Source organism: Urocitellus parryii, chromosome 6, assembly GCF_045843805.1.
Source record: "Urocitellus parryii isolate mUroPar1 chromosome 6, mUroPar1.hap1, whole genome shotgun sequence".
In the NCBI taxonomy this organism is placed as follows: Eukaryota; Metazoa; Chordata; class Mammalia; order Rodentia; family Sciuridae; genus Urocitellus; species Urocitellus parryii.
The window spans coordinates 3,218,012-3,242,978 of record NC_135536.1 but is presented as its reverse complement, the minus strand read 5'-3'; the positions used below and the strand labels follow the sequence as shown (position 1 = coordinate 3,242,978).

Genomic DNA, 24,967 nt, shown 5'->3' with positions numbered 1-24,967 from the left:
TACTTAAATCTGTGTGATAGCTCACAACTCTGGTTAATTCCCTTAATTGTAGATTACAGATTCTAACACACTTAAAACTCCCAGTAGTCAAAGGTCAATAGTTGGCTTCACTGTAACATTTCATAAGATGCATTCCTTTCTTATACCTCCTCAAAATTTATTTCTTCAAAATTGATAATAATACCTGACAACTGAATCCATGGTAATAAAACGTTTTATATTCTAAAAGACTCAACTAAAACAATTCCAGAGTGCTAGTCGCAGAGGTCATGCAGAGGTGAAACTGGTGCTTCCAATGGGGTCTTCTGGAAGAACAGACAAGTTTCACAGCATGAGAGCTCAAACAGGTGCCATGTACATAGGCAGATTACCAATGGCTAATGTGTTCATGAGAGGCCTGTAGGCAATGATATTTAGTGATTAAGTGACCTACATACACCTTATGGTTTTTCTTCCAAATATAAAATGCCGCAGTCTGGCTGGGCACAAAATCACGAACCACTCAAGCTGGAACAAACTTTATTTTTGAAACTGCTGCCAATGCCCCGTAGGCTCCTGGGGGAAAAAATTGCTGACTGACACATGCGGCGTTCTCCCTGACGCCAACAGGAAGTCCCTCCTCCGGAATTCCCTCCTACCGCACTTCCCCAACCAATGGGAACTCTCCAGGAGTCCCTTAGCAGGCAGAGGTGGACAGCAGGGGTCTAATATCCATAAGAGTGCAGATCTTAACATAATCATATCATCTCAATGGCTTGCTGGCATCACCTTTCAACCAAAAATACTACTTGGCTATGGCTCTTAGCAATAAAATATAAGAGAAAGCCCATTTTTAAAAGTCTTTTAGGTCTTTTCAACAGTTTCTGAATTATCTGTAGGAAGCTCTGACTTAGTTATATATAATTTGGTATATATGTCTACCAATAAATTCAGATCATGTTTTATATCAAAATTTATGTTAAGCAAACCCAAGTTACTTGACCTTTGATCTGTCAAAGTGTTCCTCAAGGATGCTTTGAGACACTTTTGTCTATTTTCATAGTGTTCATTCTCAACACTTATTAAGGGAAGAATACACATGACCTTTAGCAAGACATATATATTAGAAAAAAATTAATATCAGTCAGATGGAGGGCTTCATAAATGGTGGTGAAGCTCTATATCTTTGCCTCCATGTTTCCATTTGATTCTCCAACAGTGAAGCTCAGCTGAAAGCAGGTCCGGATTAGGCAAGTCACTTTTGTACATGTTAGCATGGTGCTCCTCTGATATATTGAATTTGAGGTGTCCCATGATTGAGGGTATCAGAGATAAGCATTTAAGAGCTTTGAGATGCTATTCTGAACATATATCTTTAAGTTCCTGAATGATGTGTTCCACTGTTGGAACACTTAGGTTTTCTTTATAGTAACTTTCAGAGGTTAGTTGAGATTCCAGGTTACCTTGCTGAGACCTAGGAAATTTCCAAATTTGTTGCTTCCTCAAACCAAAACTCATGATAAACTTCAATATTTTCCATTACTTCACTGAGTGACTGCAGTACTGCAGTTAAGCTACTGGTGGCAAAGAAGACATCAGAAGTTTGTCCCTGGAGATTATTCCCAAAGGCTCTTGTAAAAGACAAGACGTTTTTAAGAACAACAATGGAAACAATGAAATCAAAATCTTTTGCTGCACTACAGAGTACAAATGTTCAACCAGTTATACAAGTATTCCATCTAATATTTGTGTCACTGTTTATACCATTTAAACATAAAACAAGTACTTACAGGAGATCCACCAAAATTTCAAAAGCATCATGCCTGCCTGTCCACTGAGAATGGCAAATTTCCTTCAGTTCTTTTTGCCTTTCTTCACTGTTCCGAAAAAGAACAGAAATTACACTGTCAAGTTCTAATAGCAGTTGTGGTGATGGATGGAAAAAAGAACGAACTTCTTCAATTGTTCCTCAACAGACACCCTCATCACAGGCACTGATTTTGCCAACTACATGTTAAAGGCACAGGAAGGGCAGTGTAGAGAGCTTGGGGATATTTCTCTAAAATTCTAGAAGCAACAACTCCTTTTGGAAGAGAATCCTCTAGACACAATGTAAGCCTGGCCACAGCAATACTCCATATTTAGTCCCTACTTTTCAGGTACAGTAGTGTGAAACTTCACAGCCAAAATTTCTGCATCAGCTTTATAAGGCAGGAAGCCCACTAATTCCTCTCTCAGGTTAGATTCATCCACAAGCTTCACCAACATGGCTAAGGTGCTCTTCCCCTGCTATGTCCACCAAATGGTCAGTGATAATGGAAAAGAAGTGTGAGTCTCTCGCTTCCCTGAGGGTTTCTTCCCGAATGCAGCTCTCACAGATCTCCATCATGGCTTCTACAGTGTTTTTGAACAGAACAATGTGTTATCTGCTGTGGTCTCAAAAGTTTTCTCAGGACCTCTTCACCAGAATTTAGCCTGCACTCCAACAGGGCCTGAAAGTTGTCAGGTGTGAAGGGAACTTCTGGGATTTCATCAGCCTCTTGCCCATCCAGAGGTATATTTTGGTTTCCCATAAGAATCAAAATTTCAAATAAAGACTTTAAGTATTCTTTGTTTTCCTTCTCTTCAAGGATTAAAGGCAAAATATCTTCATTGTGTTCATCACCCTCTTCTTCTGCATTGGGGTTCTGAGCATTGCTAATGTTTGTTTCTTTATGTTTTTGTTCCTGTTCAGAAGTTTATTCAATTATTTTTTTTCTGTTTCAGTGTCTTCATTTCATCTTCACTCAAATTTTTTGTTTTTGGTGTCTACACAGATTGGTCAAATGACTGGTAAGGTCAGATATTGTTGGTATTGCATTAACTTGAAGAACTGTCCTACAAGTTCTACAGATCACAGAGGTCTGGCACATAATCGATAATGTTTACTTAGTTGATCAGGTGTTTTATCTTCTAAGTCAGCTCTCCCACAATTCTCCACCCACTTCTGGCATCTGGCTGGATCCCGCAGGAACCTCAAGGAGGCCAGGTCGGACTGCGTGCTCGTCCTGGGCAGTCAGGGGCAGCGCAGAAGTCCGCTGGGGTCGTGGTCGCCTGCCTCCAGGCCCTGCGCCCCGCTCAGCGCCTGCTCAGGCAGCCACCCCCGTGGGGCAGGGCTCAGCGGGGCCAGCGTGAGAAGCCCCACAGTTTTCTTTACTAACTTCTTATCTATTTTATATCAGAATAATCCTGGCCTCATGGATTGAGTTGGGGGTGTTGCCTCCTATTCAGGAAGAATCTTTGTACAGTTGGTTTGTTTTGCTCTTAAATGTCTGGTACAACTTGCCAGTGAAGCCATTTTGGCTTGGAGCTTTATTTGTGAGAAAAAGTTTTAAACTACAAGTCAATGCCTTTAAAAGTACAGGGTTATTGGGTTCTAGTTCTTCTTGAGTGAGCTTTGGCAGTTTGTGTCATACTAGAAACTAACCATTTCTTATGCACTGTAGAATTTATCGGTGTAAAGCTGCTCATGATACTCCCTTATTATCCTTTTAAATTGATTTTTTGTAGTGTTGGGGATGGAACCAGGGCCTTGACACAGGAGGCAAGTGCCCACCAGAGCTGGCCCAGCCCTCCCTGTCTTCCTCTGAGGATCTATAGAATCTGCAGTAACACCCCTCTTATTCCTGAGAGCAAGTGTGTCTTCTTTATTTTTTTCTTGATCAATCTGGCTAGAGGTTCATCTATTTTATTGATCTTTTCAAAGAACCATTTTTGGGTTCACTGACCTTCCTTCATTGTTTTTCTGTGTTCTGTTTCATTAAAGTGTTTCATGTCTTTATTTACTTTTTAAAAAAATGAGTAGTATTTTTTAAAATTCTTTTTTTAGTTGTAGATGGACACAATACATTTTATTTATTTATTTTTATGTGGTGCTAAGGATTGAACCCAGTGCCTCAAGCATTCTAGGTGAGTGCTCTACCACTGAGCCACAACCTCAGCCCTTTATTTCCTTTTTTTTTTTTTTTTTAATTATTGGCCATTATTTCCTTTGCTTGCTTTGGGCATAGTTTGCTTTTTTCTTTGTAGTTTCTTAAGTCTCAATCTCTGGTCTGCTGAGCAGTTTTATTTGATTTCTGTCAATTGATCCAGTAGAGTCTAGATTGAGCAGCAATGTCTTGGGAGTTCAGTTCTGTGAGATTCATTGCCTTCAGGCTGATTAGCTCTGGAAGACAAACTAAATCAAATTTCTGCTCTGGTAATGGAAAGAATCAGATCACTGGACTGAACCTGATCTTCCCATCTGGCCTGGCTAGTGAAGTCAGAAACCACTCTCATTTCACTGTCATTAGTATTAGTAGAGTAGTAGACAGGAGAATCATGAGTTCAAAACCAGCCTCAGCAACTGTGAGGCACTAAGCAACTAAGTGAGATCCTGTCTCTAAATAAAATACAGGGCTGGGGATGTGGCTCAGTGGTCAGCGCCCCAAGTTCAGTCCCTGGTACCAAAAAAAAAAAAAAAAAAGTCACTAGAGCTAGGAAACTTTAAAATTAAACACTTAAAAAAAAAAAAAAAAGACACAAGCTCTTGCTATGTTGCCCAGGCTGACCTCACATTTTTGGTCCTCCTGGCTCAGCCTCCTGATTACTGGGACATAGGTGTGCACCACTTGCCTGGCTGGGAAATTATTTTTTAACTGGCATACCTATTCAATTAAATTAATTTAAAAATCAGAATGCCTACTATAAATGCCTAGTCTGATGTTAGATATCAGGTATAAAGAGATGAATTCATGACCTGTGCTAAATCTGAATGTCCTACAGTTGCTTCACAGCTCAGTTTATTTTTGGATAATGGAGTTCAAGTTCATTACAAATCCATTAGCTATAGCAGCATAGAGCTGAGAGGGACTCTGGAGGTCATCCAATCCAAATCCCTATATTAGAAACAGGAAAGGTGAGAGACCCAGAGAGGTTAAGGAGTTTGTCTGAAGCCACACAAGCAGTAAGTGGCAGCTGTATCCAAAACCTGGACCCAACTTATTGGAATCATCTCAGGTACAGGGGGACATAAGCTATATATGAATAAGGCATTTGCAGACATCTCCTTTTAAGATAAATGGTTGCAAATACATGCAGAATTTCCTGGAGGCAGGATTCCTGGTGAGAGGAGTGGCAGGTGCAGGCAGAAATGAGGAGCTCATTAAAACATGGGTTGATGGTAGCCTCAATTTATGAGGTTGCTTCTATAAATACAGACCATTAAACTTTTGTTAAATAAACTGGGGTTGGGCTGGAGTTGTGGCTTAGTGGTAGAGTGCTTGCCTAGCATGTGTGAGACACTGGGTTCAATTCTCAGCACCACATATTGTTCCATTGACAACTGAAAAAAAAGAAAAACAACAACGGGGGTGTAGCTCAGCACTTGCCTAACCCTGGTTTGATCCCCAGCACTGCACAAAACCACACATGCAAAAAGCCATGTTAAAAATAATTTTGTCACATACTTTGCCAGTGAGGAAAAATTGCCATGAGATCAAACCCATAATAAAACTACTCCCAAAGTAACAGGAAAAAAAACCTTATATTGTATAAGACCAGAAAATTCTGCATGCCACATAGGATGTTATCATACATTAAGATACCTCAGTACTGCCTTGTTCTTTTACCATTTCTAATTTTTATCAGTTCTTCAAACACTTGTAATATTCCAACCCCAGCATTGTGACCTAATTTGCAGTTTTGGCTGAGGTAGAGATAGCATCTTCTACTTCCTCTCAGGGCCATTGTCTCTGCCAGAGTGTACACCCTGCTGGGGGTTCAGGAAGCATGGCTAAGGACAAAGAGCACAGATTCTTTGGGCCACACCATGTCTGTGGTGCTGCAGCAGTGGCAGATGCAGTGCTAGAGGCCAGCGCCTGCCTCCTGCTTTCTTCTGGGGAGGGAGGGTGAGAACCATTGCCAGTCTGCTGCTGGTGGGGCCTGGTTAACTGTCTCGGGTGCCTGAGCTGCTGGGGTTATGGAAATGAACAGCTGACTGCCACCTCCACATGATACACTTTTTCCACTGGGTGAAACCTGCTTCCTTTGGATGCTGGAGTGAGGAGGTGGTTCTCATAGGATGCCCCAGCCATGTCTGCCTGCCACCCACCTCCTGACCTGCCCTGGAATCCGGGGATCTACCAATGCAGCCTGTGTGGCTGAGGAGATGGCTCGATGCTTGCTCCCAGCTGCTGGGAGCTCTGGCAGCCTTTTTTTTTTAAAGAAATGAATGTCATTTATTGGATGTGCAATCTTTTTTTTTTTTTTTGGTACTAGGGATTGAGCTCAACCTCTGAGCTACACCCCCAGCCTTATTTTGTATTTTATTTAGAGACAGGGTCTCACTGAGTTGCTAAGTGCCTTGCCATTGCTGAGGCTGGCTTTGAACTTGCAATCCTCCTGCCTCAGCCTCCCAAGCTGCTGGGATTACAGATGTGTGCCACCATGACCGACCTTTGCCTCCACTTTAATGGGTTCTAATATACCCACCTATCAAAAAAAAATTCAAAAAATATTTTTTAGTTGTAGATGGACATAATACTTCTATTTTATTATTTATTTTTGAGCAATGCTGGGGATCAAACCCAGTGCCTCACACATGCTAGATGAGTGCTCTACCACTGAGCCACAACTTTAGCCCCTGCTCAAAATTTTTAATTATTTGGATTCATTTTCTTTTAAAATAACACATAAATTTGATTTTTTTCTCCAACGGTACTCATCTGACAAGTTATATGGGAAGTTCTCAAAGCTGTAATACTTGACTTTTTTATTATTGAGTAGAATATATTTTCAAATGAAAAGCCCCAAAGTGTTATTATATTCTAAGGGAAGAAAGAATAAGGCAATATAGATTGTTTCTATACTGATAGAAACAATCACTGTCACAACCATTTCAGTTTTGAGTTGTAAATTTAATTTAAAAGATAGACTAGAAGCTGGGTATGGTGGCGCACGCCTTTAATCCCAGTGGCTCAGGAGGCTGAGATAGGAGGATTGTGAGTTCAAAGCCAACCCCAGCAATTTAGTTGCACTAAGCAACTCAGTGAGACCCTGTCTCTAATAAAATATAAAATAGGGCTAGGAATGTGGCTCAGTGGTCGAGTGCCCCTGAGTTTAATCCCAGGTACCCGCCTATCCCCCAATATAGAGTTTTCAACATTTTCTTCCCCATAGGCTTAAGAATTTATACTAGCTCAAGCCTGTATTAGATCACTATTAAAGAAGGAAACACATTCTATAAACTGACTCTTCCATCATTTTGATAATAGATCCTGGGTGTCTGACATAAGTTCAAAATAACTGACTGCAAGTTCACTGAGATGCTACCTTGCATTCCCAGGGTTGCAGTGCTGGCTTCTCAAATAGGTATTATAATACCAACAAAGGTTTTGACTGCACACACACACACACAATTTGTAGATGGACAGAATATCTTTATTTATGTATTTTTATGTGGTGCTGAGGATTGAACTCAGTGCCTCACATGTGGGAGGCAAGCGCTCCACCACTGAGCTATAACCCCAGCCCTTTCCTTAAGCATTTAAAAAAACTTTTGAGGGAAGTTAAACATATATCCATATGTCAAGGCAGAGATAGTGTAGTACATCCCCATACATCTGTCCCCCAACTTCTACACATCACAGCCAATTTCATTTCCTCCATCACTCAGTGCTTGGGAAATCTTGCCTGTGTTAGGCAAGTGCTCTACCATTAAGCTACTTCCCCAATCTATTTTGATTGGTTAATATTTCCTGATGTATTTTAAAGTAATTCCTAGATATCATCTCACACCTACATAATTACATCTGCATTGCTGATATCAAAGATATTTTCTTCAATTACCATATCATTATTGTGGTAATTAAGAAGCAATTCTTTGGTATCCTTAATTCTCAGTCCATGTACAAATTTCACTAATTACAACAGAAATACCTGTTTTTTAAAAAAATATTTTTTAGTTGTAGATGGACACAATACCTTCATTTTATTTATTTATTTTTATGTGGTGTTGAGGATTGAACCTCGGGCCTCACATGTGCTAGGCAAACCACTGAGCCACAACATGTCTTTTTCTGTGTCTGAATGGGGATCCACACCAGGTCCATGTCTGACTTGGCTGTTGGGCAGATGCTGGGCTTCTGAGCCTGATATGACTCACAGCCAGGCCTGATGCTCCCACCACCACGAAAGACCACTGAAACCAAACATCCACTGCGGTGAGTATTGCCACACATCATCAGTGCCTGTTCACACATCTGTTCTCTAGACTCTAAACTTTGGGAACAAAGGGGCTGTATCCGAATTGCCCCTATGACCCCATCAGTCATGCATGAGCTGGTACAGATAAAGACCTGGAAGTGAGACTGTACTCCAAGTCCTAATTCTAAGTCAGACGGTCAGATTTTGAATCCTGGTTCTACTAGTTAACTAGTTGCTTTACCAACCAGGTAAATATCTTCTAATGCAAGCTTACTATCTTGTCTAGGCCTCCATTTCATCAGTGAAACTAGGCAACTTTACAAGCTCAAAGGGCACAGAGCAGATTCATGAGTTCAATGCAAAGTAGCCAGACCGGGGTTTGCAACTGGGTCATCAGGATCTGTTGGCTCTAGAGGTGCAACCCCATTGAGGGCTGCGGGAGCTGCACATCCCACTGGGATATTTAGTGACAAGCAGGAACAGGGTGCTTTCTCCAAAGGATCACTTTGAGGCTAGGTTAAACATACTGTTTAAGATTCCATCTTCAGAAGCCTGGGATCCATGTTCCCTTCTGCCTTTAGGGCTACAAAGTAGTAGCACTGCATTAAGAACAGGTGTGTGAATCCTTGTCGCACCTTCCTGAAGTTGGCTGTTCCCTACTGTGGGTACTCCTGTAGCTCTCCAAACATTCCTTTAAATGGGCCTGCAGTTCCTTTGAGACCATTATAGTGACCATTGCCTGGTGGCATGCTCTGGCTCCATCTACAGGCTACCTTCAGTACATGACATGCTTCTCCCTCTGTTTCCAGGCTAGCAAATCAATTCTACTGGTCTCTCATCCACCATTGCACAAGATATGGCCCATGATAGGCATTCTGTACAAAAGAAATGACTGACCTGTGATTTTCATTTTTTTGGTACTGGGGATTAAACCCCATACTGCTCTACTACTTAGCTACACTCCTAGTCCTTGTTATTTTTTCATAGAGATGATCTTGATAAATTGCTGTTATGGCTTGAACTTGTGATCCTTGTGCCTCAGCATCCAGAATAGCTAGAATTGTAGGCCTGCACCACAAGTGATTTTGACTGAAGAACCCTTAGGTAGCAACAGTTCAGCTCTTGTGGGAAGCACCCTTTGGGTAACCATTCCTTCTGTATCTATCCATTCCTCACCTTCTCCAACACCTTTGGCATATTACTACCTCCTTGGCCTCTGTCTCCTCTTCTGTGAGCTCTAAACCTCATTAAGGTCTAGTGACCAGATGCACTAAGCTGCATGGTGAAGGGCTGGTGTTGGGGGGTGTTCCCACAGTGAACAATAGTGGCCTTTAGGCCTCCAGTAGGTGTCAAGGCAGGGCTGGAAGTCTGTTCTTCCTATGGGCAATCTCCAAAACCTAGTAGTGGGCACCAGCATGTCCTTGGAACTTGTTAGAAATAAAAATTGTCAGGCTCTTTTCCAGACCAGTGGGATAAAAAATGTGGAGTCCCCCACTCTGTGCCCGACTTTCAGGGGACTCCAGTGCACATCCCAGCTTGAAAAGGGCTAGTGCCAATTAGCCATTTCTCAGATAGGTGCTGTACCAAGTTATTGTCAAGGCTGAACAGAAAAGAAGTAACAGAAGATCAGACTCCTGCATCAGAACTGAGCCACCGAATATGATGCTAAGGCTTTTAGGAAGGCATCCCTGAGGGGCAGTGAGGAACACAAGGCAGGTTTATGCCCATCTTAGAAAAGAACAAAGTGAGGCTCAGATCCCACAGTAAATGGCAGTCATCTGTGGGGGACCTGCCATGGGCCAGGCCCCATGCCAACTGCTGGAGACACAGATGACAAACAGGAAGTCTCTGGCATCAGAGAGGAAGGCTTCTGAGACCAGCACTGGGTCATCACTTCTATTTCACCACTGGACTTGTATTAACTTGCAAAGACCTGATCGCAAATTGGACTTACTCCCACCCCCAGGCTTACCGCTTTACAATCTTTTCTGCATGTGATTCTAGGGGCTTTGGCAACTGCTTTATTTAGATGGAGATAAGTATGCACTACTCATTTGATACTAATCCAACTAGAGGAAGCATCAATTGTTTTATATTATTCACTTTGCCTCCATTAATTTCTGATAAAATTTTCTCCTAGAGCTTCTAATTTTGCCTACCATGTGGTCTAATGCTATTTTTTTTTCTGAAGCAGTTCACAATTTAAGTAATGTGTTCTTTTCCCTTATTGATCTTCATAATAATTCTATTGGAATTTACATAATTAATATCTCCATCTCCCCAGTGTGAAAACAGAGGCTGATTTGTTTAACAAACATTTATTAAGTATAAGAATTCAAATTAATGCCTAGACTCTGATCACCAACCCCTGTGGCAGTGGAGACTTACTCCTCATTCTCAGGTTTCCTCAGGAGGGCGGGCTGGGTGAGGGCCCCTGCTGCACTGCAAAGGCTCTACTTGGGGGAAACACACAAAGCAGTACTGGCATGGTAGTGGTGCATCTCACAGATCATTTATTCATGCCACGTAGAACGTGGTACTTATATAAGGGTATGGCGACATTCCGTGTTCCCATTTAACAAAGCCTGCTTAGATTTACAGGCTGACGATTCTGTACTCAAGCAAGCTGGCTAATGATGACCATGAGCAGGTGCAGGACTTGAACCTTTTGAAAGAGATGCATAATATAGATTCAATTTAGGAAGGAAAGCAGCAGCAGAATGTCATTTATTAAGCATCAACAAGTCAGAAAATATAAATGACAATTTTCAATTCTATGAATTCTTTCTACATGGAATGCCCAATGGGTTTAAAAGCTCCTGTAAATGATGCCTGTTGTAGCAGCTTACCTGCACAGGCAAAGGTGAGAGGGGTAGAGAAATACCTCATCCCCAAAGCTCATGGGACCAGTGCAGGGTTTGTGTAACTCAAATGACTACAGTTTGACGGCCACTACGGAAACAAATATCTAATACAAGGGCATACATTTGTTAGGTGCTTTCTTTCAAAACACACCATCAGGACGTTCACAGGGTAGCATGCTCACACAGTAACTTGTGCTTCCCAGCTGGTGGCATCAGCTACCTCTGATTACTTCTTTTTCTATTATTCCTGGAAGTTTTACTGACAAAATGAATATTTTTTTTAACCATTCAGATTATAAAAAGTAGAAATTTAGATTTCTCCTTTTCAGTAGGCATAGCAAACTTCATGTTCTGAAGTATTTTCATTGTATCTTACTTAACTGAACCATGTATCAAATTTAGTTTAGAACAATGATATAATACCTCTTGCAAACACATAATGGTGTTTTTCATTTCCCAACCACTTTAAGAAGCAAACCCTTACCTTTCAAAGCTTTACTTCTTTTATCTAAAATAAAAGGCAGAAAAAAATGGGTTACATCAATACTTTCAAAAAATGCTTATAATTGATTCATTTATCAAAAGCAACATTTGGCTGAATGCTTCATAGCTTAGGTAAAGCATTCCAGGAAGCTTTCAGACAATAGCAGAGTTACTATAGTGTCCCACAGCCAAGAAGTGGTAAAGTTTCTACCAAAGAAGATCTACGGACAGTGAAGAGCTGGCTTCCTCACTCCCCACCACACTCTCAACTGCAGTCTTGCCTTCTTTCCTTCCTCTTCTTAATCAATGGCTCAATAATATGTGGCTAGGCCTCATCTCTGCTCCACTAACAACCAAATGGTTATTTCTCCCCTCCAAATTTGATTGTGAATAAATGTCCAATAGAACCATTGAGAAGGTATGATAAAGTACCGTACACCAGGGCATGATACCCACAATACTTCAGCCTGCATCTCTGAAGATGAAGAATATCTCCTATGTATTGGCAATACCCAGGACAATGCACAATTTATCAATATCAAGGAGTTGCTCAAGTTCCCCCACTGTCCCCACAACCTCTTCATAGCTGACTCACACTGCCATAGTGGTTCTGTGGCTTGAGCCATTCTTATGCTATGGTTAACAGCCATAGTTCCTTGATAAATGAATTGATTCTTTCCGAAAACATTTTTCTTCCTGACCTCAAATAAATCAAACATAAGTAAACTTACCAGCACTCCTGATTTTATAAACAATGAAGCTCATTAACCCCATTCCTACCCAAATCTCTTGGTAAACCTGGGTATAGTAGGGCTTCAAGGGGACCCAGTAGTTTTTAATAATGGTTTGAAGCATCTGAAAATGAACACAGTGATAAACACTAAGGTGACTATTGCTCTAACTCTAACACATAAAAGATAATCTTCATTTATTCATTAAGTCTGACTCCATCTCCCACAACCACCTGACAGGGAGTTGCTCTTGTTCTTGACCTAGTCTAGTCCCCCCATGTGAGCACCTTCTCTCCACAGTGCAAGTCACTTGGCACTCAGTCACCTCTCATTCCCCCCCATTCCAGCACTCTGCCACCATGTTGCCCATACCCAAGCCAATCTTCCATTAATGCTATGCTCAAAGTCACACTCCAGTCTTCTGGAAAGACTGGCTTCATCATCATGTTGAGAATGGCCGGCATTCAAAGCTGAAAAGAACAGGTCAGGGTATGGTGACTTCCTTATGAAACTAACACCTGGGCCTGTACATACTTTGACCAGCTAGAGGTCCAAATATGACAGAACTTATTTATTTAACTAATTACTGAATTTGATTGGGAAAGCCATAAAATTCTGAACCTACAGTTAGCTTTGTGCAGATCTAAGTAATACTTTTGATTACTTTTGCAATTTACACAGACCCTAAACTAGATGCCCTGGTGTTCATCTTAAGAGGCATTGTAACATCTGGCCTATTAAAGGAGGATCATTGCAGTGGTTGTCAGGAACGACTAGATCTGAGCACTTATCATCTCACTTGGAACCTCTCCCTTGGAGGCAGCTGAAATCTTGTCTTGCCCTGCCCCTGTTCCTCTCATACCGCATGCTACCTGTCACGTACAGGATTCTCATCTTCCAGTGCTGTGGTTTTCCATATTTCTCAGCTCCCCATCAGTTTTGTAACATCAGATTCTCCAAAAGCCCAACCTATTCAAAGGTCAATGGCTGCCCTCAAATTATGGAAACCTGTATTGCACAGCCATTACCTACTCAGCAAATATGTACTGAGCACATGCTAGGTGCCACTGTTTTGGGAGCTGAGAAACAAAAAAGAGCCAGGATACTAAGGAGAAGTGTTCTCAGCAGAGGCACTGATGTGCCAAGACACCCCAGGTCAGAATAAACTTGAATAGCTGGGAGGAGTGGGAAGGAAGAAGGCCAAGTGGCTGCCCAGATTCAGATCCTGGCTGTCACTTAATAGTTACTTATACTGCCTCAGTTTTCTCATCTGTACAACAGGAATAAACAGTAACCTCTTCAAGGGGGGCCGTTTTGACCCTGAAGTGAGTCACTGCATGCCAAGTGCTTACAGTGTCTGGTACTGCATACTAAGTGCTTGTTTTCTAAAACGCTGTGGCTGAGCTACAGGATAAAAGACGGCCTGGTCTCTAGCACCTTGGAGGCCAAAGTAAAGCCTAGTTTTTACTCTAGGCTGTTCCCTAAGTTTAACAGCATTTACTCAGTGTTTGAGGGACTTACTTCCTGCACCTACAACCCACCCCTACAAAGCAGGTCCTTGTCAGATGGCCAAGATTGCACAGCAGGTAAGCGGGCCTGGATTCACGCCAAATCAGGGCCAGAACGTTAGGCCGGATCCCCTCAATCTCCCGGCTTCCTGCTCTCCGCTGTGGAAACCGACTCCGGCAGAGGCGCGCTCCTGAAGGCTGGCCCTCTCACAATCCGGAAGCCAACCCCAGTCGTTCGAAGTCTGGGGCCCGACCTCGGAGCCCCCCTCGCAGTCTGAAGGCCAACCCTTGGCACCCGTGTCGCCGCGAGGCCTCGGGAGCGGAGAAGAGTAGCGGGCGAGCAGAAGGGGCTGACCCAAGGTCAGCGGGCCCGTGTTGTCCCTCGCCCCGATCCCGCCCCTAACCCCTGGACCTCCGACTCGCCGCCTCTCCACTCCCCGCGTTGCGAGCTCTGCGGCCGGGGGGACCAGCTCTCACCTCGCCAGAACCAATAGTTCAAGCCGCTCCACACCGCGAAGCCGACCCGCAAAGGTCACCGAGTGCGCAGGCGCCGCGCGTGGCCCGCCGGGAAGGCGGAAGGAGCGGCGGCGCCCGAGGCCAGAGCGCCTGTCCGATCGCTCCCGTGTCCCACAGCGCCCCCGGCGGCCGCGCGGGTCCTGCCGGCAAGGAGGAGGGGCACGGAGGCCAGGCGCCGCACCGAAGGCCCGGCCCCACGGGAAGCAGGGCGCCCGGGTTGTGTCCGCGGGTCTTATCCCGTGACCAAACGTCCGGATCTTCGGAGGCCTTGTAATGCTGAACCAGGGAGGTTCTGGACAAACCAGACGGCTTGCTAACCTGGAAGAAAGGGTCCTTTGTTTTTAGTCGTCAATGGACCTTTATTTTCCTTGTTTATGCCCGGTGCTGAGGATGGAACCCAGCGCCTCACGCGGGCTAGGCCGGCGCCCCACCGCTGAGCCGCGGCCCGGCCTCTTGACCTGACTGGGAGAGGGGCGCCGTCAGCGGGCGACCCGGGCCTCGGGCCAAGCGGCCGGGCCTGAGCGGAGGCTGGCCTTGAGCGTGGGAGCCGTCGGCCTCAGGCGCCCTAGGGCTGGGCTTGCTGGCTAGTGCCACTGCGCCCGGCCAGAAAGCATGTCTTAGACCCGGAAGGACCGAGAAAACCGGACCGAAAGGAGCCGGGCGAGCGAAAAGACGGGCGAGACCAGAGCCGACGACAGGGCGCGGTGGGGACTGTTGGGGGCAGGCCGGGCTTTGGAGCGCGGTCCCAGTGCGCCCTTAAGGGTAGGCTTGGTATGAGGACTGGTGAGCCTTTCTCAGAGCCTCTTGGCCGGAAAGCGAAATTTTTCTTAAAATGGTGACTGTCACTTAAAACGGCCATCCAGATGCTAAGCAAGGACCTTACAAAGACAAGGACAGCGTTTAGAAAAAAATTTAGCATCATTGTAAGGTCTTTCAAGACAAAACTGTTGGACTTCAAGCTAGACTTGAGATCAATAAGCTATTTTTTTTGGGGGGGGAGGGGTACTGGCGATTGAACCCAGGGACAGTGACCACCGAGCCCCGTTCCCAGCCCTATTTTGTATTTTATTTGGAGACAGGGTCTCACTGAGTTGCAACGCCTTGCTTTTGCTGAGGCTGGCTTTGAACTTGCCATCCTCCTGCCTCAGCCTCCTGAGCCGCTGGGATTACAGGTCTGTGCCACCCTGCCCACCAGATCAATAGGTTTTTAATGGCTAGTTTCAAATCCAAAATCCTAAGAAAAACACTTCGAAAAACCCAAAATGTTTAAGGAAAGGGTCACCCCAGCACATTTGTTTGAAGGATCTAATGCTGTGTTTTGTGGCTAGAAGGTCAGAGAAGACACACAGTGCCTCAAGCACAGTTTCTCTGGCTTTTTGAGAGGGCCACTTAATGGCATCAATAGCATTTGTAAATGCTTTCAGCTGTTGGTTTTCCCTTTAGGACAGAAGTTCATTCTGCTCAGTGAATTTGCCAAGCCTCCCTTAAATATCAAAGCCCAGAGGCCTTCAGCAATCTTTCCATGTGCTGTGGCCTAAAGGTCTACAAGCCTATTAAGAACTGCCTGATGTCAAGCTGTCCCCTTTAACTCTGAACATTGGCTAGGAATGCAAGATGAGCTGGGCCAAGTGAGTGAGGAGCAACCCAGAACCACTGAATCACATGGAGGAATCTGGGACTGTCTAGGATAAAGAGATGTCTCTGGAGAAGGGTCCTAGGAGTTCCCAGAGGAGGAGGAGAACTTAACTCGGGACCAAAGGGGTTCTTGGCATACCCGAGGGAAAAGAATTTCAGCATGAGCCAGACAAAGGCACACAGAGATTTATTTAGGAAAGTAGGTACCCATTTAAGGGGGAATATGGGCTGTCTCCAGAGTGAGAAGTCCTGACTTGGGCTGGGTGTCCAATGTTTACAGAATGGGAGTATCAGGGGCTGGACTAGTGGTGGATCTAGGTTGGAGCAGCCAGTTTTCCTGTGCTTGCATATTGCCTTCATTTTACAAGGGTATGGGCCAAGGTCTACAACTGTGTTTTCTGCCATCCCAGTGGCTTGATTCTTCATTTCAAGCTTGAAAGTGTTTTCCTTAAGATTCTGAACCCCCCCCTCTCTGTCTCTCCATCTATCTCTCTGTTTCTTTCTTTCTTTATACTAAATCCCTATTTTAGGACCACACAGAATGTTTAGTTAGGAAACTAGAAGCAGATTCCAAACTGAAAAAAGCATCAAGACAGTGTCCTTATGAAATAGTAGCAAAGAGGATAAAGGTGCCTCCCAGAAAATGTTTGTGTGAAAAGAACTCTCTTCAGAAGAGCACCTTATAGCCCGCCTTAAACCCAGCAGCTGGGGATGTTTTGGAAATCACACTCAGCAAGAGACCAAGCGCCATTGGGAGGATTGGAGAACTCGGTGGACTTAGATGAGCTAGTGCTCTGAAGTTCTGGTCCCTGAGCTGAGGTTACATGGGGCTTTTATAGGAAATTTGACATCATTTCTTAACCATTATGACATTGGTGGGTTTGAATTCTTGGCCTATGTGACCAAAGACAATGCACAGGGAATTTACGATAAGTAGTTCACATGTGCAGAACAAAGGCAGTAAAACACTTGCCAGTGTTATCTTTAAGTAGTTTTTATCAGTCAGCAGCAACTCAAGATGACTTGGGTTTACCTTCCTAAGAGCTATATTTCTAAGAACTAAGCCTATGAGGTTATAGTTTAGACAGCAATTAATTGACCTAGCAATTAAATGATGTAGCTACATTCCTTACATTTCTAGAGTTTAGAAAGTTACAGAAGAGAAGATTCTGTTCACACACAGCAGTTGAATCTCTGGCCTTGAAAGCCTGGCACAGGGGTGTTTACTTTTCAAGTCTAGTCAAACTCCTAGGGACAGGTATTTACAATCCAATCACCAGTCACATGGTCAGAATATGAGACCCCAAAATTGTAACATAAGTTAGTGGCAGGACTGGGACTTGGAACAAGGACTCCTGGCTTGGGAGGAAGCAGGTTCATGTTTTGAGACACTAGGCGCTCCACTCTGCCTAGCCTGGCTTCTGTCTGCACGGTTTGCAGGCTGACTTCTTATTTGCCTCACTTTGGGACATTTTCCAGCGTACAACTGGGCTTCACAATAGTGACCCATGCCATCTGCATGTCCCTTACATATTCATACATATGGCTCTTTCCTGAGAGCCCACATACCAGCCTCTGCACTGGGCACTGAGGATGTGATGGTAGTGGGCAGTTCTTTCTGTTGTCTTCCTCTGTATACCTTTGCTGGGGTTTTCATCCCGTCCCATCTTTGAGGTATTTCTCAAGGTGCGTTGGAGTGAGCCATGGCATCCATATAGACTGGACACATTTTTATCTTTCTACAATGTGTCTGAACTTAATAAATAAGAATAAATTCATAAACTACATCATTTTCAGAGACTTTAATTCACCAGTTACACGTGGTTTCACTTGGTATCATGACCAAAGCAATCACAAGTTCTTTTATCCCATTCTGATCTTAATTACTAATATCCATAACACTCAAGTCCCATGTCACACTTCACATAATAATATGTGTGAGTTACAAAAAGGTGAAGAAAGTTTAAGATGGCCAAGGGGCTGCACTAAGAGCAAAGGCACAGATACAAGTACAAGTCACCGCAGGTGGCCATCAAGGGATTAAAAACTGCTGGGGTCCAGCCCAGCGGGGGAGTCCAAGGGTCCTGAAGGAGGAGTGGTGTCAGCGAAAGAAGAAGAGATGGGATAACAGGTTGCAAGTTACGAGCAGTCTCCAGAAGAAATCTGCCCCTTGATTGACATATTGCCTTTCTAGGGGCAGCAGATTTCTTCTGGAGACTGCTCGTAACTTGCAACCTCTTATCCCATCTCTTCTTCTTTCGCTGACACCACAATCTGTATACGGGGTAAAAGTGGGAGTTCATAACCCGCTTGAATCAAACCGTGTAATATGATGTATTAAGAACTATGTAATGTTTTGAACGACCAATAAAAAAAAAAAAGAAATCTGCTGCCCCTAGAGGGGCCTTTATTTTCATACCTTTTTTTAAATATTTATTTTTTAGGTAGATGGCCTTTATTTTTATGTGGTGCTGAGGATCGAATCCAGATCCTGCCCATAGCTAGGCGACGCTCTACCACTGAGCTACAATCCCAGCCCTTCATACCTTTTTTACAGGTGTTTTTTCAGACAGTTAATGGATAACTTCAAAGCCAAAACTTCTTTGATTTACATAGTTTTCAGAGTTACAATCTTTTTGACATACATCAATTACCTAAGATATTGAGTATATTGTTCAAAATATTTTTCTATAACCTTAGCCAATTGCTGTGCCCCTCCCCTGACTCAAGCAATGGCAAGGCCCTACTGAGGTGGATGGGGCAAGGCGTCCATCCTCTGGAAGAGCGCAGTATGTTTCTGGGAATGGGCTGATTTGTTTTTGTATTCCTTTAATAAGTATAGTTGTGATTTCTCATATGACCATTAAGTATGAAGGAAAAATCATGACTTTCCCAATTAATGCAACTACTTCTAAAGCATAGATCTGTTTGCTCTAAATGCAATGATTCAGCTGTGGAGTGTAAATTGTTAATGTCTAATGAAAAACTCCCTGTATTCCTGTCAAGGAAGTTTTTGAGAAATTAAATTAAAATCTAGAGAAGAAAAATTAATGTTAAGAAGATAGATTAGTGCTTAGTACTGGGCAAGTTGTTCTTGTTCCTGTGCACAATGGTTTGTGCTCTTACTTTTGTTTGATTAAAAGTAATAACAAATCAACCACTTGCCGTAACCATGGCACCGGTTCCAGTCAGTAAGTCAAGAAACAATAGTCAAGGTATAGGCCAATAGTTTGGGACATTTGTAACTATTATTAAAAGTTAACTAAGCAGAAACAGCTCAAAACAAAACGCGAACTGAAAGTACAAATGCTTGCTTATGCATAAGTCAAAATACATTCTTCTATTCTAATTGTAACTACGTAATATTTTGTTTCTTTGAGTAATGATTACTGTTTTGTAACCACAAAGTACTGTAAGCCTGCCAAAATGAAAAGTATATATGATCAACTTCACAAGATTGGGATCAACACCTTCACTTTGGTGTCTGTGTTGTTTCTCCACCCCCTCTTTCGCCGACTCCTCACCATCCTCCTCACCATCCGTTAGTCTCCTGAGACCCCCTGTTGGAGCTGGTCTCCGACAGCCAATCATGATTAAGCATTTACGTTTTCACCTCAATCACTAGGTGCTAGGCGACACAACTAGACTACATGACTCCTGACCTATTATTCACTTAAAAATTTAAAGCATACCAATAATTATTTCATTAACTTTTATTTTTTAAAAATATTTTTACAATTGTAGATGAACACAATATCTTCATTTTTATTTATTTATTTTTATGTGATGCTGAGGATTGAATCCAGGGTCTCACACTTATGAGGCAAGTGCTCTACCACTGAGCTACAACCCCAGCCCTAACCTTTAACTTTAAAGCATACTTATGATTATTGGTAAGCTTTCTTCTAAATTAAAATCCCAGTAAAACACACTTAAAGTAGTGAAAGTTATTACTTACAAAAACCCACTACTCTGAAGTGCCTCTAAAATATATCTATGTTACTTTTTCATTATTTTATTTTTAATTTCCAAGGTAATTTCCTTTTTTCATATAACATATTTGACTGCTTTCTTACAGAATTTTCTTGATCCTTGGTCAAAGCACACCAATTCTTATGTCTTGTAATCTTTAACAGAAGGGCAGGCTTTACACCTCAACCCATTTGTCATTTATATTAACTATGTGTTTTCCACTTTCATCATAAATTTCTGTGTAAGGCAAAGGAGAATGTGTTAGTGGGGGGAATGTATTTTTACTAACCTCTTGTCCTTGAGGAGGATAACATAAGCTACATACGGTGGTCCTTATTGTTGGCAGAGCAATTGTTTTTCTGTAGCTAGATGTTGTACAGGTTGAGGCTTTAGGACGGGGTTGGGGGGGTAGTGTAAATTGTTAACCATGGGATAAGTATTTCTTGTTGCTTAGGCTTAGGGAATAACACTATTGTTTGTATCCTGAGAGATACTGAAATGCACCTCATGGCATGTCTCCATCGTATCCTTAGTCTCATTCTGGGAATTTTCCTGCAATCTCAGGCAATATGTACTTTTATTATTGATTATATGTTATCCATATCATGAGTATCATAAACAAAACACTTAACATTCCTGATGGTTTTGGTTTCCAGATGGTGCAGCCCTGCTGCAGCATCCCCCACGTTGTGACCCTGTCAGACATCGGACATCGGATGTAGGACCTCCTTCACTAAAAAACCAAGTCTGGAAGGTGTCAAGGGGCAGAGCTGTCCTGATGGCAGGCAGTTCTAAGTGAGCTCGTGGTGGGATATGTGCCACAGGCAGGAGGAACAGTGATGAGCTAAAGCCTGGGCAGAATTGGAAGTTTGTCACTGTGGTGATTTTCCTGGGCAAGGCTCTTGACAGGTGACCAGGTGATGTGTCAGTGTGCTGCCATGCCAGTTTGAGATACCTCCTTTTAAGGGTCTTAAATAGGGGCAGGGTGTTTACATCTGGTGTGATTGGTAAGTTTGTGTCTGGTGTTTCTGATGATTTGATTATGCCCAGGTGTCCATGTGCTTCTGATTTAATTTGATATGGTTTCCAGGTGGTCATGTTTTATTGGTATAAATAAGTTAAAATCTGTGCCTTATGGTTGTGCTGGGCAGATGGCGGTGTAGAAACAAGGTTTAATCATTCCACCTTGGCACTTGTACTCAGAAATGGAGAAACTCATGGCAAACCGTTCTATATGATACAAGGCAATTCAGAGGTAGGCACAGCCTGGAACTGCTGATCTATATCAGGCAGTAACTCGGAGCAGGACCCAGCCTGCGCCAGCAAGCCCTCCACCCCACTTCCTGGAGCCAGGCTGGACCATTTCGGCTGCTCTACGGGGGTAACATCTGGCCCACCCCTGTTTTGTCCAGCTATGTCAGGACACTGCCACCCGAGACTCAGGTTTAGTAAGGACGAGGATAAATCCCATTGCTTCTCTCAGCTGAGCAGAGTTGAAGAAAGGACACAAAGACAGGCAGCAAGCAGGTTACTGCAAAAGTAACCAAGTGGGGAATTCTACCAGGAGAAGGGCCCTGAGCCGGACGGAGGGCCTGACTTCCGCTGGTGCGCTTTGCGTTCCTTCGCTTTCCGTCCCCTCCCCGCTCTCCAGTACCGTGCCCACACGTCGATTTTAGTCTACCGGACGCCCGCAGGTGTCCACGAGTATGCAACTGCACCTGACTGCGCCCCGGGCCAACGTCCAGGGCCACTTTGCTCGGCCAGGAAGCTCACATACCGGGGACCTTCTGGGATGGGTCTGGGCGAGGCCCGCCACGCCCGCACTGGGCGCCGTGTCAAACGGCCCCGTGTCCTGCCTGAGACCTCCTTCACTGCTTACCCTTCAAGGCCCCGCCGAGGCGTCCTTTCTTCACGAAACCTTCCCCGACCCCCTCTTTGTCCCTCTCCCCAAAATGGGTGTGAGGAGGCCTGAGCCCAGCAGCCAGGGGCAAAGTCCCTGCGTGCTTGCGGTCCAGCTCTCGAGGGCAGAACCTCAAGGCCGCCCGCCCTGCACCCAGGGGCCTCGCGCCAGACCCGCGGGCAGCGGCTCCCGACACGCCACACGCGGCCGGGCAAGGCGGGCCGCACGAGGCTGAGGGCGCGGCCCCGCTCTCCCGCCGCGCGCTCTGATTGGAGGGCTGCGGGTGGGCGGGGTTTCCGGAACGACGGCGGCGCTGCGCGGGGAGTTCCTGCCTCTGGCTGTTCCCGCGCTCCGCAGGCGGTTGAGGAGGCGCGACGCCGGCTTCCACTATGCTGCGCAAACTCACGGTCGACCAGATCAACGACTGGTTCACCATCGGCAAGGCCGTGACCAATGTGGAGCTGCTGGGCTCGCCCCCCGCCCTCCCAGCCGAGGCGGGCAGGGATGAGGCTCAGCGCAAGGACGTGGCCCCCAGCGCTGGCCCCTCGGCCCCGTCCCCGGCTCCGGCTCCGGCCCCGGCTCCGGCCCCGGCCCCGGCCCCGGCCCCTCTGGCCGGGGCCCTCGGGAGGTAGGGCGCGGGGAGCGGGGCAGGCCGCTAAGCCCTCAGGAACTGCCTGTGCACAGTCAGCGCCTCCGGAGCGTTGCCGGCGTTTCTGCTTTACCGACGGGCTCTGCCCTCAGAACCTGCTGTGGGTTTCCAGAAGCGTCGCGAAGTGCCCGTGTGTCCCCCTTCCCAGCGCCCACGTGACTGCACGTGCACTGGCATCGGCTGCGGTTGGGGAACCCGCCCGACACTTCGCGGTCACCTGGGGTCCGTGGCGTACATTCGGGGTCGCGCTTGGTGCCTTGCGCTCCGTGGCCTGCGATTAGCGTATGACGACGGGTGCGCTGCCGTCCGGGGGGCAGTTTTATTGCCTAGAAATCGGCGCTGCCTGGGTTCCTCCCCCCTCAGCCCTGCGCGCTGGTCTTTTTTTCTGCTCCCCTGGTTTCCTTTGCAGAAGGCCCTGCAGTGGCCAGCAGCCGTGTGCCCCCTTTCGCCCTGCCTCCTTTCACTTAGCCTCCTGCGCTTGACCTTCTTGCTTGCTCTCGGCCTGGTGGCTTTCCCCTTTTTAGCACTGATGGGTCCTCCATGGGATGTACCACATTCACCTGCTGCAGATTGGCTGCTTCCAAGTTTGAGCAGTTCGTAAAGATTCTATGCACGTTTTTCTGTGGACATGTTCATTTGGGTAAATACCAGGGGTTTGTGAATGCTGGATCTCCGTTCAGTTTTGTTAACCCTCCTCTCAGGATTCTTTGGCTTAAGAGCTGCTGTAAGTTATTCGCTTCTCGTAAATTTGTTGGAAACAAGGCAGGAGGATAGTCTCTTTGATTCAGAGGAGACCTAGATCTGGTGTCTTTATTTTATTTTATTTTTTATTGTTGGTAGTTCAAAACATTACACAGTTCTTAATGATCTGGTGTCTTTAATAAAAACAGCCTGAGAAGTCCCCCTAGCTGAGTGCAGGGAATCTCCGTTACTCTGCTGCACCCCGAGTTTAGCACCTTTGAAGTTGGGAGTGTTTTTTTTTTTTTTTTTTTTTTGGATAAAGTTATTCTTGTTGGCAGGTTACATCTGGTTTGATGGTTAGGCCCAGACTATGGGTCAAGTTCTTGTGTGTTGCTTCAAGCCTTTTGTAGGGTCCTTTCAAATGCAATCTTGGGATCTTTGGTAATTGTTTTCTTAGAGCCATGGCAGGGACAAAGTGACCCCTTGTGCAGCTTAGAAGTGGCTGCTGTTTGTACTCTCTTTTCTTGAATGACTGTGGTGAATGATCCTTCTCTACTCAAAAAACTAATTGCTTGAAGTAACTCAATTAAATTATTAAGTTATTATTGACTTTGTCAGAAACTAAAAATATATATTTAAATGTCATTTTAACTATTAAGGACCATTTTTAAAAATTTACAGTTCTTGGGACTGAGGGTATAGCTCAGTGGTAGATCCTGGCAAATGAAGCCCCGGGGTTTCAATCCCAAGGACTGTAGAATAAATAAATAATCCAGTTCTTCATGGACTAAAATGTTTATAAAAATCAATCAAAATGAATTTTCAGAGCAATAAAATGGGAAGACAAAAGCCCCATTTTATTCTATTAAATTTAATGTGTAAAATTAATTTATAAAATGGTCATAAATGTTTTAACTTTTGTACTTAGTCATCGACAAACAACATCTTTCTCAGCAGTGCTAGCTGAGATGATATTCCTCTGTAAGTGCCTTTCTGGGCTTTAAACATGTATATCCAATGCCAGAGTTTCTATCATGTAGTAGACACTCAACTAAATGCAGCTACATTAGTTAATCATCATAACAATTGTTTGGCATTATCATTAATCACCTATTATGATTTTATAGAGGAAGAAATAGACTTGGGTAGCTGAGTAACTTGCCCAACTTCATGTAGCAAATGGTCATAATGGGCAGAATGACCCCCAAAGATGTATGCTATACCCTCTGAATATGTAATGTTACATGGCAAAAGGGAGATTACTTAGATTACCTGAATGAGCACAATATAATCACATGAGCACTTAGGGCTGGGGACATAGCTTAGTTGGTAGAGTACCTGCCTCACTTGCACAAGGCCTTGGGTTCAATCCCCAGCAATACACACACAAAAAAACAACAAACAAACAAACAAACAAACAAACAAACAAAAAACACATGAGCCCTTAAAAGCAGAGAATTTTCTGTGACTGAAGTTAGAGGTTTGAAAGATTTGAAACATGGCCAGATTCTTTTTTTATGAAAACCATTTCCAGTAAGGAAATGAGTTCCTTAGTCCTACAGTTGCATGGAACTGATTTTGACTGACAACCTGAGTGAGCTGTCAGTAGGGAAGGCAGTCTTGCAAACCCTTGATTTTGGCCTACGAGACCCTAAGCAGAGGGCCCAGGTGAATTTGACTGGACTTGTGAGGTCAGTCTCTGTTTTCTTTTTTATACCTTTATTTTGTTTATTTAGTTTTTTTATGTGGTGCTGAGGATCGAAACCAGTGCCTCACATGTGCTAGGCAAGTACTTCATCGCTGAGCACACCCAGCCCAGTCTCTGT

General features: G+C 44.4%; 2 protein-coding genes and 1 pseudogene across 3 annotated transcripts in view; 1 reads left to right on the top strand and 2 right to left on the bottom strand.

Moving 5' to 3' along the window:
* Positions 1-843: 843 nt before the first annotated feature.
* Positions 844-2,552, bottom strand: LOC144255266 (52 kDa repressor of the inhibitor of the protein kinase pseudogene; annotated as a pseudogene).
* Positions 2,553-10,692: 8,140 nt separating this feature from the next.
* On the bottom strand, positions 10,693-14,373 carry Atp5mj (ATP synthase membrane subunit j). The gene is made up of 4 exons (XM_026405565.2): positions 14,266-14,373; positions 12,281-12,404; positions 11,551-11,574; positions 10,693-10,867 (listed from the first exon to the last, which is right to left on the bottom strand). The coding sequence occupies exons 2-4, from the start codon at positions 12,402-12,404 to the stop codon at positions 10,833-10,835; spliced, it is 183 nt and encodes a 60-aa protein (XP_026261350.1). The 5' UTR covers positions 14,266-14,373; the 3' UTR covers positions 10,693-10,832.
* A 7,827-nt stretch (positions 14,374-22,200) lies between these two features.
* Positions 22,201-24,967, top strand: part of Tdrd9 (tudor domain containing 9) — a 97,766-nt gene continuing 94,999 nt past the window's right edge. For both annotated transcript variants that reach the window (XM_026405545.2, XM_077800026.1), the window contains exon 1: positions 22,201-22,439. In XM_026405545.2, coding sequence (XP_026261330.2) covers positions 22,201-22,439 — 239 coding nt within the window. The remainder of the gene's footprint in view (positions 22,440-24,967) is intronic.